At 43.8% G+C, this 13,357-nt stretch overlaps 2 protein-coding genes across 3 annotated transcripts; one reads left to right on the top strand and one right to left on the bottom strand.

Moving 5' to 3' along the window:
- Positions 1–502: 502 nt before the first annotated feature.
- Positions 503–3,644, top strand: LOC100282784 (ASC1-like protein 1). Its single transcript, NM_001155690.2, has 6 exons — positions 503–1,008; positions 1,948–2,174; positions 2,261–2,416; positions 2,520–2,705; positions 2,849–3,033; positions 3,129–3,644. The coding sequence occupies exons 1-6, from the start codon at positions 853–855 to the stop codon at positions 3,158–3,160; spliced, it is 942 nt and encodes a 313-aa protein (NP_001149162.2). The 5' UTR covers positions 503–852; the 3' UTR covers positions 3,161–3,644.
- On the bottom strand, positions 3,619–13,081 carry LOC100194392 (uncharacterized). Of its 2 annotated transcripts, none has more exons than XM_008652740.2 (6): positions 12,746–13,081; positions 12,329–12,471; positions 5,768–5,899; positions 5,031–5,216; positions 4,625–4,749; positions 3,619–4,087 (listed from the first exon to the last, which is right to left on the bottom strand). In XM_008652740.2, exons 1-6 carry the CDS (start codon positions 12,939–12,941, stop codon positions 3,862–3,864), a joined length of 1,008 nt encoding a protein of 335 aa, XP_008650962.1. In that variant the 5' UTR covers positions 12,942–13,081; the 3' UTR covers positions 3,619–3,861. The 2 variants fall into 2 exon arrangements, with proteins under 2 accessions (XP_008650962.1, NP_001132895.1); NM_001139423.1 differs by having other exon boundaries at positions 3,620–4,087; positions 5,768–5,908; positions 12,746–13,062.
- Between the last annotated feature and the right edge of the window lie 276 nt (positions 13,082–13,357).

Below are 13,357 nucleotides of genomic sequence, written 5' to 3' on the forward strand. Positions count from 1 at the left end.
CTACCACATCTTGTGCTAGGTGGCCCACATCGGGGAGAGGGGGCGAGTTCGCCATAGAGGACTTGGGGCAGCTGAAGCAGAGCGGCATCCGGTGGAGGGAAGTGGGCGGTGGGCTGGGAGCAGAGGCTGGCGACTAAAGGGAGGGAGTAGGGAGAAGAGAGAGAAAGTTGAAAATCTAGCTCTGATACCATGTGAGAAACTCAACCCTAATCATGGTTGGGACTGTATTAGATAGACCGAGTAGTTATGTCAAACTCATTACACAGGGGTAGTCAGTTAATTACAAGAGGACTCACGCCAAAACACTAAAAACACTATATGTTATCTATCTTTATTGCACCTTTACGCGAGATTGTACACACGACACGAGTGAATCGTGTAGAGATCGGCTATTTTTGAAGGACATGTCTTTCGCATTTTTTCAATTAGTCTATAGAGATCCTCAAAAGTCCCTATATTAAATGAGGTTACATGCCCTAATGGCCTTCTCTTATGTGGCGTAGTCTCTACCCTGTCCAGATCATCATCTCATTTGCTGCGTTGTTTTGTTTGCCGCGCCCACAGAAATAGGCGCCAGTTCATCCGCTTCCATTCCTAGTTCTCACCACCCAGAAGTCCACCTCCTTGTTGCCTTCCTCCAATCCCAAATCTCACCTCCTTCCAGTTCCAGCTATCGCTTCTCGTGTTGGCTCGCCTCTTCCTCCATTCAGTGGCTCCTTAGATCGGCTCAGGGACACACCAGCTGATCGTGTCGGCGCCGAATCTAGTGGCAATTTCTCGCTATTGTTGCCCCGGAGCAGTGGTTTGGATCCAAGAAAGCGGCCGACCTTCTTGGTTGTATATCCTCCCGCAATGGCGGCGCTCCTGGAGCTGTTCCTGGGCTCCTCGTCCGCACCGGTGGACTGGGAGGCAGAGGCCTACCCGGCGTACGGGGACTTCGCCGTGCTACCCTTACTCGTCGCCTTTTTCCCCGCCGTCCGGTTCCTCCTCGACCGACTCGTCTTCGAGGTTAGATTGAACCAGATCATAAAATAAATTGCTTTTGTATTCATTTCTGTGATTGTGCAAGTCTTACATGCCACCGTTATACCAATTTTTTGGTGGATCAATTATGTAGTAGAAACTAAAAAGTACTTCATGGTGTACCTCTTGGCATTAGATTTGTGCTAGAGTGGGTCTGGGAAAGGTATCCTCACAATGTGTTAGATTTTGTTTTCCTGTGTGCACGGTGCACCAACGGTGTCTTCCTTTCGATATGTTCCACCTGCCTTTCGTTGTTTGGAGTCCTGTGTTTAGATGTCATTTTCATCTTCTTTTGCATAAGGTGTCACATGTAAGCATTTTTTGCTGTAAAGTGTGTTATCCTTTGGATGTAGAATCTCGACATCATGTTTCTGCTTTTATGGAAACTTCCTGCTTAACTGCTTATTACTGAGGAAATGTGGGGTGAGTAAAAACTCTGGCTTCCAAGTGGCTGTTAATCTATTGTAGAACAAGGATGGAACTTGTTAAAAGGATATTTATCATATACAAAAATAAAAATAAAGATAGTTGGGAAGGGGTAGGAGGGGGGGGGGGGGGGGATGAAGGGGGAATAATTGAGTAACCTGCACGTTGAAGCATTACTTCTTTTGCATGCATCAGACATTTTTTTGAGGGGGACTAAGCATTGTTTTGATTTTACATCCTCCATTGCACAATCAATGCTGCTGTGGTGTTAAATAAGAAGCCAAAACAAATTAATTTTGCACTGGGTGCCTGCCTATTTAGTTGTTAGCTACTTAGCTATGTCACATTTATTGTGATGTCAGTTTTTTACAACCATAGAATCTGACAAAATTATTTCAAATTAGCTGAATACAATCATGTGTATAATAGTTGTTCAATATCTGTGCTATACTAGTATTTCCTTGCAACAAAATTTCATAGTACTTATAATACTTGCAGGTTTTAGCACGGAAACTTATATTTGGAAAAGAACATGATAAGCTTGCTGAAACAGATGACAGTAGAAAGAAAATCAATAAATTTAAGGAATCAGCATGGAAGTTTGTTTATTTTCTTTCTGGAGAACTGCTTTCACTATCTGTAACATACAATGAGCCATGGTTTAAGAACACCAGATACTTTTGGATAGGCCCTGGTGACCAGATCTGGCCTGATCAAATGATAAAGTAAGAAAGCAGGTCTTCCCTTCCTCTTTCAAATTTAGTTTTCCCCAAGAAGATCCAGTTTCAACGTTTAATTTTCCTTCTTCCAGACTGAAGCTCAAAGCTGTCTACATGTATGCTGCTGGATTTTACACATATTCAATTTTCGCTCTTCTGTTCTGGGAAACAAGGCGTTCGGACTTTGGAGTATCAATGTCCCACCATATAGCAACTGTTGTTCTGATTGTTCTTTCCTACATTTTCAGGTATTTTTTAATAAAAAATCCTAGGACAGGGTGTTTGCCATTCTTTTGCAAACTGATACTAGCATTATGACCTAACTGTATTGTTATTGTGCCTATCAAACAGATTTGCTCGTGTTGGCTCTGTTGTTTTAGCCCTTCATGATGCAAGTGATATATTCCTAGAGATTGGGAAGATGGCCAAGTACAGTAGCTGCGAGTGGCTAGCAGTTGTGGCATTTCTTCTTTTCGTGGCATCGTGGATACTTCTCCGGCTTGTTATATTCCCTTTCTGGATCCTAAGAAGCACAAGGTAAACAACAATTATATCTTGTAGGTTTTCTGGCATCCAGTGCTACTTCTAGCCATTTGTCAATATACCTTAAAAGGAGCGTTACTCCACTAAAATCATTTTGTGGTTGATGATCTGATCTGTCTTTTCTTTCTTTTGTTCAGCTATGAAGTACTGCTGACCCTGGACAAGGAGAAACATCAGTTTTATGGCCCCATATACTATTATGTTTTCAACTGTCTTCTGTTCTCACTCCTAGTTCTTCACATATATTGGTGGGTACTGATATGGCGGATGCTAGTTAAGCAGATTCAATCGAAAGGGCATGTTGGTGATGATGTTCGATCCGGTCAGTGACCATTGTCTCTTTTTTCCATCATGGTGTTAGATGTTTTACGTCAGCAGCATCTTCTTGTTTACTAAAAACAATATACTGTTGCGCAGATTCTGAAGGCGAAGAGGAACATGAAGATTAACTTTTTAGGTTGAATGCTTAACTGAAGAACTATGTTGTGTGATACCTACAGCAAGGCACACCTTCTGAAACCACCTTTTTCCTTCTAAAGAAGATTTGCAGATATTAGATTTTATTAGATCATATCATTCTTTCAGCATCAAAGATGACAACTATCATTTGCGAGTTGCCACTGAAGCCGTCTGTGCTCTTGGATGTTTGCATGAAAACAGAAGTGAATTGTATTTTTTTCCCAGTCAACCGTCGTTTGTAAAAGATACAGAATAATCGCTTGTTCATCCATTCTTGTAACTAGACAGTTGATTTGATTTCAAATCATGTAATTTGCTACATCAGCTTAGTTGATTACTTGGTGTATCATCCATTATGATGTAAATGGGAGTCTTGGGAAGTTCACAACAAGAATGTGACACTATGTACTGTTATTTCTCCTATTATTTTAATAAGAGCACAGAGAAGTAGCCCAAGTGCAAGGATATCATATAGCTGCTTTGATGTTCAGTTTGACATTTTTACATGACACCGTGACTCCATGAGTATCAAAGATCCACAGACATTAGACTGATGTAATATCCTGAAAGTTCTACAAAAGAATCAATATTGAGCCTATCCAAGGACTGAATGACGTCAAGCATGGGCCAATTTTACATCATATTGGCTCTGTACTGTATAACAAAGAAATGAGAGGAACTCCAGGGTGATCTAGGGCAAGTATTTTGCAATGAGCTTGTCAACATGAAGAACCACATCAGAAATGTGAGGGCGCATTACAGCTTCAGGTTGAAGCATCCAGATAACAAAATGGCGAAGCTCATCAGGATAAGGAGGTTTGGGTCCTGCTGGCCATTTCAACTGCCCGTTTACAATGGCAAGTTGCAGACTTCCTCCAGATTCACCAAGAGCATACTCAAATGGTGAAACATTGTACCTAGAAATAGTAATGTGATGTCAGCCATTTATCGAACACTTAAAAACTCTAATTCATCTGTGGATCTGATGCACAAATTATGTGTCTGCTAACTGGATAATAAGGAAGTTCAGGAAATTAGTCAAGATAATGCAAAATGGTATAGCTGCACAAAGAAACATAATTAGACTTAAAGACAGCTCATCCTCGAACCCTTCAGCCACCTAGAGTATAGCAGAAGCACATGATTGACAGTTGTCCATAAATGTTCAATTCAAGCTTTTGATGGGAGTGGGACAGTCACTCTTCTAGTATTTAAGAACATGTTATCAGTGTTTCTGAAAAAAAGAAAATGAACCAAACGGGACAGAAGGAACCTTATAGAATTGCCACAAACAGTCACACGTAATAATCAAATTTAACTGTTCCCAAGAACAAGAAGTTCAGCTAAATGTGCACCAGAGTAACTATTGAGAACTGCACTAGCACTACAATCAATAAACAAGGGAACTGAATCAAGTTTTGCGAAATTTTCTCATGCAAACCACATAGACTTACATGATAGCAAAAAGAGTGCATCCTAGAGACCAGATGTCTGTCCTCTCATCAATATCGGCATGGCTTGGGCAGTCCCATAATTCAGGGGCCCGGTAAGGAGCAGAGCAATGCTCAGCGGCCCATTCCTACAGACACAATATGGATCAATAATACTTAGACAGAGACGGCTTTTAATGTACTTTTAAAGTAAGATAAACTCTATGCAATTATGAAAAATCTAGGGAACAATAGAACTTAAGTTTTTTTTGGTGCAGAAACATTAAAATTCGTCTGTAAGTAGCAAACAAAAAAAAAAGAATCTGGACTATGGAGAAACCACATTAAGATTATGAAAAGAAAATGAAAACTGCAAATTATCAAAAGAGATCTCTTATTTGGAAAAAAATAGAAGGTAACACTGACAAACCTGCAACTGTAGTGCCTCAGAACGAGAACGGATTTCCTTTCTTGCAGGCCTTGCACTTCCAAAATCCATTAAAGTTGCAACAGGTGCTTGTCCTTTACGCCAGGTTATAAGAACATTACCAGGCTTAACATCATTATGAGCGTATGGAGGATCAAAGCTGTGCATGTGTTTCAGCCCTTCACACATCTGTGATTAGCCTTCCATCAGTATATAAAAGTAGTAGAATGAAAAAAGAACAATGGTAACCATTTTCCAGGCAATTTATGATATCCCATTGCAACACTACAGGAAGATAACTGCAATGTTCCAAATTTCACTTTGACATGAGAAGCCTATAAGGAACTAATGAGAATGAATAAATACTTTACACACTGTACAATTTCCAGAGGCATCCCAGTTTAACTTTCAGACATCACGTTGCTACCAATGGGCTAGATTCGACTCAAAGAAAAAAATGAAACATGCGATCTAATAATCAACAAAGTTACTATTAGCCCAACATAAATCAATATGGGAAATCACAACTCTAATAATTATTTTACATCGTAGTTTTCCCGCCAACAGTTTTGAGTTTAGAAATATTAGGAGGGACTTGATGATAACCTATTTCACAGTAAAAAAACTAAACATTGATCTCAGCAAATAGCGTTGTTGCATGAAAGCAACCATTAACTGTGACATCACCAAGAAACTTGTACGATGATATAATAGCCTTCTGGTCTCCTCAAATAACTGACCTGCTGGAATATTTGCAGAACATCAGCTGTGGAATAGAATTCCCTTCTGGACAGCATGATGTTAGCGTTGTCAAACAAAGTACCATCCAGATGAACAGGGAAAAGTAGGTATGCTTCATGGCTCCAATCTCCCTGTTGACTCTAAATATATCAAGACAACAGGCCTTCTCAACATGAGTAAACTTTGAAAGCATTAGTGATTAATTGAGTACAAACATCAAGTTCCTAACCCAAAAAAATAATAACTACTTGACCATACAACATTACATCCGACTTTATCACTTGTAACCATTTTTATTACCTGGCATATGTATCAGATACGAAAAGGCCTCAATTTTTTAAAGACACTATATAATGCCTACTACTCTCTCTGTCCCCGAAAGACTGCAATTCTCACTTCCCGAGGAGTCAAACAATTTTAAGTTTAACCAAATCGATATAAAAAATACAAAGGTTTATGAAACCGAAGAATACAATATATTTTCATAGTAAATCTAATTGGAGACATAATTGTATATAATTTTTCTTAGAAACTTGGTTAAATTTAGAAAAGTTTGACTTATCCAAAACCTAGAATTACATGTAATTCTTTTTGGGATGGAGGGATTGTAAGTAGAGGGACTCTAACTCTCATTAAGAGGATGACACTATGAGTTGGAGCAATTTTCTGTTTATTTCCTCAAACACTACACAATGTCATACCCATCTAAGGGTTAGAGACACATATTTATAGCCCTAGAGGCTGCACTACCACACCTTCTCACACACACTATACAACAGGATTGTTCTCTAGATGCTAAAGAAACTACAGAGGATAGTCAAAAAGCGACTGTTGTCCTCTAGATGCTAAATAGACTACAGAGGACAGTCAAAAAGTGTCTAGATGCTAAAGAGACTACAGAGGACAGTCAAAAAGTGACTGCTGTCCTCTAGATGCTAAAGAGACTACAGAGGACAGTCAAAAGCGATTGTTGTCCTCTAGATGCTCAAGACTTATTCCATCATTCTCCCCCTAAGTCTTGGGCGTCGTCTTCTGGGAAAGTTGGGCCATCCCGGACCTGGAGCAAAGCTCAAGAAACTTGATCTTCCCAAGGGGCTTGGTGAGCAGGTCTGCAAGCTGATCCTTGGTGCTGATGTAGCTCGTCTTGATGCTCCCTTCTGCCAAGCAGTCTCGGATGAAGTGGTCAGTGTTCGGCTAGGCGACGGCTAGGCGGCGACTAGGCGCGCCTAATCGCTAATCGGTGGGCTGTCGCGTAACCTAGGGCGTTGTGCGGTGTTTAGGCGGGCGCATCGCCTAGGCGGCGCTCAGCCGCGCCTCCGCGGCGATTTTGCGGCGCGTAGGCGCCGAAGGCGGCCGCGTAGGCGGGCGGCGGCCGATTTTTTAGCGGAAGCGCGCGGCGATTTTTAGCGGAAGCGCGCGCCGGGCCGTCCTGCTCCCGCGCGGGAAAATCCACACGCTAATTCGCGCCAGGCCGTCCTGCAGTCCTGCTCCCGCTCGCACTAGTCCCGCTCGCGCTCCCGCTCGTCCCCGCCGGCCTCCTTCCTCCCCACCGGCCCTGCTTCCTCCCCGCCGCCAGCCTCCCTCCTCCCCGCCGGCCCTGCTTCTTGCCAGTGCCGGGCCTGCTGTCGACGGCGCACCCCTCCCCGCCGGCCACCCCACTCCCCAAGGTGAGTTCTCCTCCCCCGTCGGCTGCTCCCCTCCCTGCTCATCCCCCTCCGCCAGCCGCTCCCCTGCTAACTTGGCCTCCCCTGCTTTTAGCCTCTAGAGCCTGCGGTGTACAAGAGAAAGGATGTCATCAGAAACTGCAGCTACACCTTCTAAAACTGAAGCAGCTAGAGCGAATCTCGTAAAAAGAAATTCAGATGATGTTGGATGGGAATATGGTGTTCTTGTTGATGCTAACAACAAAGACAAGGTGAAGTGTAAGTTCTGTGACAAGGAGATGAGGGGAGGGATTTATAGGTTGAAGGAGCATCTTGCCCATGTTGGAAAGAATGTGAAGAAATGCACGTCTGCAACACCGCAGGCTCTAGAGGCTAAAGAGAAGTGCAAGAAAGCAATAGAGGCTGTAAAAAGGAAGAGGGAGGAGAAGACTGTTCGTGAGCTAGAACTTAGAGAGGAAGTGAATGTATCTAGGGTTGGAGAGGAGTCAGAAGAAGTCACTTGTGTTGGAAGCTCACAACCTCACAAATTAGGGCCAATTGACAAATGGACACGTGCTATTGATCCCACCAAGGCTGATTCTTTCAAACAACAGCAGTTGAACAAGGAACTGTGGAAAGAAAGAGAGCATGAGATGCACAAGTTTATTGCAAGATGGGCCTATAATCGTGGTAAATTGCTAGTATACTATGCTGTTTTTACATTTTAAAATTCATTATTTGCTGTTATTCATGAACTGAACACTAATTAGACTTCATTTTTTAATCATTGGCAGGAATACCTTTCAATGCATGTGACAATGATGAGTTCAAGCAAATGTGTGAAGCAATTGGACAATTTGGACCAGGACTTACACCTCCAACTCAAGATGCCTTTCGAGGTAGTTTGCTGGAAGAAGAATATGAAAGAACCAAGTGTTTGTTGCAGGAACGTGAAGCCGAGAAGATGAAAAATGGGTGCTCTATTATGACCGATGCTTGGTCAGATAGGAAGAGGAGAAGCATAATGAATATATACACTAATTGTGCTGATGGAACCTCCTTCATCAGCTCAAAAGAGATGTCAGATGTGTCACACACAAGTGAAGTCATTTTTGAATTAGTGGACAAAGCAATTGAAGACATTGGTGAAGAAAATGTGGTGCAAGTAGTCACTGACAATGCCTCTAACAACATGGGAGCAAAGAAGCTATTGCTTGTGAAGACACCACAAATATTTTGGACCTCTTGTGCAGCTCACACAATCAACTTGATGCTCCAAGGAATTGGCAACTTGCCTCGGTTCAGGAAAGTGATTGACCAAGCAAAGTCATTTACCATATTTGTGTATGGCCACACAAGAACATTGGAGTGCTTGAGATACTTCACAGAGGGGAAAGAGCTAGTGAGGCCAGGAGTGACTAGGTTTGCTTCATACTTTCTCACTTTGAACAGTATGCAAGAGAAGGACCAGTTAAGGAAGATGGTGGTTCATAGCAGGTGGGACTCATTAAAGGATGTGAAATCAAAGAAAGGAATCTGGCCACAGCTACTATATTGAGTCCAGCCTTTTGGAAGGATGTGAAGCTAATGTTGGCTGTTTTTGAGCCATTGGTCAAAGTCCTCCGTTTGGTTGATGGGGATGTGAAGCCATCCATGGGTTTCCTTTATGGAGAGCTACTAAAGGCAAAGAGAGAGGTCAAAGAGGCCTTTGGCAATGTTGAGTCTCGATTCAAAGATGTTATGGCTGTAATTGAGAAGAAGATGAATGGAAGACTTGATTCTCCATTGCATTTGACAGCTTTTTTGCTGAATCCACACTATAGCTATGCTAACCCATCAATCTTTGATGAGCCCAAAATGAATGAAGCCTTCATATCTTGTGTTGAGCAATTTTATTATCATGATGAGGACCAACAAGAACAGGCTACCAACTTTGAATTGAAAAAATTTCAGAATAGAGAAGGACCATTTAGCAAGAAGCTTGCAAGAACTTTTCAAAACTATGATTACATTCCAGGTAGAGGTACTTATTATATGGTTGTTTGTTGTTTTCTAACATGGTTGTTTGCTGTTTTTTAAACTAATAGAGGTGTTTCTAATTTATTTCAAAATCATGGTGGCGGTTATATGGAACTGAAACACCAGCTTTACAGAAGATGGCTACAAGGATATTATCTTTGACATCAAGCTCTTCTGGTTGTGAAAGAAATTGGAGTGGGTTTGAAGGGGTTAGTACCTATCTATTAATCATTTCAGCAGTACTATGATTAAATTTCAGAACTGAAAATGCTTTTGTTTCTAATTTATAGATACACACTAAGAAGAGAAATAGGCTGACTACAACCCGCCTCAACAAGTTGGTCTATATTCAGTTCAATAACAGGATGATGAATAAGAGAGAAAAGATTAAGTCAAAGAAAATCACTAATGTTCTCTTGTCTAGTGATACAACTGAAGCTCAAGGTTTTCTCCAAGAGGGTGGAGATGATTGTGCACAAATTGTCTTTAGAGATGGGGAGGAAGATGAGATGGAAGGTACAGGGATACCTTGGTCTGTTATTGGAGAGGCAGTGGGAGCAGAAGAACAGCTTGAGCCTCGTAGAAGTGCAAGAGTGAGAGAGCTCTATGAAGGAGAAGAGTTTGAGTCTGAAGAAGAAGAGTATGAAGATGAAGATCTGTGCTACAGTGAAGATGAAATATGATCTGGACCATCTCCATCTAGTAGTGAAGCATTTTGTGATGCCCTGGTCTTATGAACTGCAGTTGTGTCACTTTGTGTCTGTGTGTCTTCTTTTGTGATTAGTGAGACCTGAACTAATAACTATGTGCTTGTGCTGTCCTTTATTTATAAATTATGTTCTGCACTTGTATTACTGTCCTATCCACTTGTGTTGTAATTACCAGCTGCTGATATGGTGTGCTCAACTGCTCATGAATGGGAGGCTGCTGAAATCATCCAGATAAGTCCAATTTAGTGTTTTCTATTTTTTTTATGAACAGCTAGCTGTCTATTGACTAATTTACTAACTACTAGCTGTCAAAATGTGTTGCAGCCTTGTAGGAGCTAGGAATATGCAAGAGTAAGCTCAGCTAGGAATCAGATATGTCTACTGGCCTTCTTTTTATACTTACTGTGACTCATATATAGTAGTTATATACGTATATATAGTTATATACATAATATATATATAATTTATGGCTATATTGCTAAAACGCCTAGAAAAGCACCTAGAAGCGCCTAGGACCGAGTACTCCCGACTAGGCGCTAGGCAATGGGTCAGCGCCTAGATTCCGCCTAGCGCCTAGCTGAACTTTGGAAGTGGTATCTCATCCGGATGTGCTTGCTCCGTTCATAGAACACGGGGTTCTTGGCCAATGCCAGAGCAGACTGGCTGTCCACCCTGAGTTCCACCGCTCCAGTGTCTCTCCCGAGGAGATCACCGAGCAGTCGAGCGAGCCAGAGCGCCTGAGTCGAAGCAGTGGAGGCCGCTATGTACTCGGCCTCGCAGCTAGACATGGCCACCACCTGCTGCTTGACCGACTGCCAGCTAATGAGGCACTTGCCGAGGAAGAAGAGGATCCCACTTGTGCTCTTGCTAGTGTCGATGTCACCGGCGTAGTCACTGTCGTTGTACCCGACAAGGTGTGCCTCCCAGGGCGCCTCGGGTAGTAGAGACCGTGGTCGAGAGTCCCCGCAACATAGCAGATGATCCTCTTCACAGCCTGCTCATGCTCCGTCGTCGGTCGCTGCAGGAACCGACTAACGTAGCCGACGGAGTATGTCAAGTCAGACCGTGTGTGGACGAGGTAGCGAAGGCTCCCCACAAGACGCCGGTACTGTGTAGTATCCACCTCCTCCGTCGTGTTGTCGTGACTCAGCTTCAGCCTCTCCTCCATCGAAGTGAGAGCTGGGTTGCAGTCGGTGAGCCCAGCCAGCTCAACAATGCGCTTGGCGTAGGCGGTCTGGCGAAGTGTGATCCCGGAGTCTGCCTGGTGCACCTCAATCCCCAGGTAGGAGAGATGCCCCAGGTCACTCATTTGGAATGTGGCCTTCATCTCTTCCTTGAACGCTGCCACCTCTGCATCCTTGGCGCCGGTGATCACCAAGTCGTCGACGTAGACACCCACCAGCAGGGCACTTCCTTGCCCCCGTCGATAGATGGTCGCCTCGTGCGGGCTTGGCGTGAAGCTCATTCCTTTGAGCGTGGAATCCAGCTTGGCATTCCACGCCCTCGGTGCCTGTCGCAGGCCATAGAGAGTCTTGCGCAGGCGCAACACCTTGCCCTCTTTGCCAAGGATCGCAAAACCTGGCGGCTGGTGTACGTAGACCTCCTTCTTTAAGTCGCCATTAAGAAACGCCGACTTGACGTCCATGTGATGAACGTGCCAGCCCAGCTGGGCTGATAGCGCAAGGAGGAGTCGCACGGATTCCATCCGTGCCACGGGGGCGAAAGCATCGTTGAAGTCGATCCCCTCCTGCTGTAAGAAACCGCGTGCCACCAAGCGAGCCTTGTGTTTGACGATGGCGCCAGCTTCATCACTCTTCAGTTTGAACACCCATTTAAGGGTGATCGTGCGATGACCATGAGGGAGATCAGCGTTTAGATGTTGTCCTCTAGATGCTAAAGAGATTACAGAGGACAGTCAAATAGCGTTTAGATGCTAAAGAGACTACAGAGGACAGTCAAAAAAACGACTATTGTCCTTTAGATGCTAAAGAGACTACAAAGGACAGTCAAAAACGACTGTTGTCCTCTAGATGCTCAAGACTTATTCCATCAGGGAGTAGTCACGATACAATTAGTGAATAACTGGACATGTGTTTCTAAACCCTGCACATAGTTTGACATCTCAATATCCAGTTGCTTATAGCATCACTAGGCACATAAAACATAAAAACAAGGCAGAAGAAATTACCTTCACGGCTATTATGGCATGATCAAGAAGCGGCAGAAGGTTGGGGTGATTGAATAAGGACGACACACGGATCTCCTCCCTCACCAGATCCAACTGCTCCTTGCTCTGTATCAGCACCTTCTTCATGGCATACGTTCCATCCTCTGAACAACACACCAAGGGAAACATCTTCAGTTTGCCATTAAAAGATGTGGAACTGAAAAACTTCCTCTCATTTAATCACAGCATCTTCTAATCGTAGTGGAAAAGACCTTCACGATACATTAGCCAAATAAAAGAATGAAAATTTTGCGAACTATAAAACCACCGGAAAATCCTGCTTTCATCCATTTGGGGCAAAATTTGTTTACCAACTAATCCAGCGCAAAGTATGCACACTGAGATGAAATGAAGAACTCGCGAGGGGGAGCGGGGGACCTGAGACGTGGGCGGGGTCACGCCTAGCGAACGCGGCATCGGAGGCGGGCTGGTGCTCTCTGACGAGGTAGACGAAGGCGAACCCGCCCTCGCCGATCTGGCGAAGGACGCGGAAGCGGCGCTCGTTGATCCAGACGTCGCCGCCGCCCGTGGCCGCATCGTAGAGCGCGTTGAGCCCCGAGATGGAGCAGCCCATCTTTGGTTCCCTTCCTCTTCTGCTCCTCACCGCCGGCGAACTCCGACGCCGCACGCTCCAAGTCCTGGTTGGTCCGGTGGGTTCGCAAGTCAGCCGCGTCCACGCGGACAAAGACAATGACTCCAGCCTCCTGCTTTATGCGATTGAATTGGGGAAAATATCCTATGCAATCACTTATCCTGGTGCAAGCATGCAATCAAGCGATCTGGTGCATCCGATCTAGATCTAATGGTAACTGTTATTTTACATTTAACTCCTTCCACCTGAAACCTAGTGTCTATTTTACATTTAACCACTTCCATATGAAACCGTTGGATCTAAACTGGATGCTCTGGATAGTTTGATTGCACGCTTGCACCAAAATGAGTGATTGCACAGGATATGTCCTCATTGAATTGGTTTACAAATTTTGTTTT

Source organism: Zea mays, chromosome 7 (assembly GCF_902167145.1).
Source record: "Zea mays cultivar B73 chromosome 7, Zm-B73-REFERENCE-NAM-5.0, whole genome shotgun sequence".
Lineage (NCBI taxonomy): Eukaryota > Viridiplantae > Streptophyta > Magnoliopsida > Poales > Poaceae > Zea > Zea mays.

Coding starts and splice junctions, on each gene's coding strand:
- LOC100282784 (NM_001155690.2), top strand. CDS start 853: ATGGCGGCGCTCCTGGAGCTGTTCCTGGGCTCCTCGTCCGCACCGGTG. Junction 1,009..1,947: donor TCGACCGACTCGTCTTCGAG/GTTAGATTGAAC, acceptor TAATACTTGCAG/GTTTTAGCACGGAAACTTAT. Junction 2,417..2,519: donor GTTCTTTCCTACATTTTCAG/GTATTTTTTAAT, acceptor CCTATCAAACAG/ATTTGCTCGTGTTGGCTCTG.
- LOC100194392 (NM_001139423.1), bottom strand. CDS start 12,941: ATGGGCTGCTCCATCTCGGGGCTCAACGCGCTCTACGATGCGGCCACG. Junction 12,472..12,745: donor TGACCCCGCCCACGTCTCAG/GTCCCCCGCTCC, acceptor TGTGTTGTTCAG/AGGATGGAACGTATGCCATG. Junction 4,088..4,624: donor TGCACTCTTTTTGCTATCAT/GTAAGTCTATGT, acceptor TACTATTTCTAG/GTACAATGTTTCACCATTTG.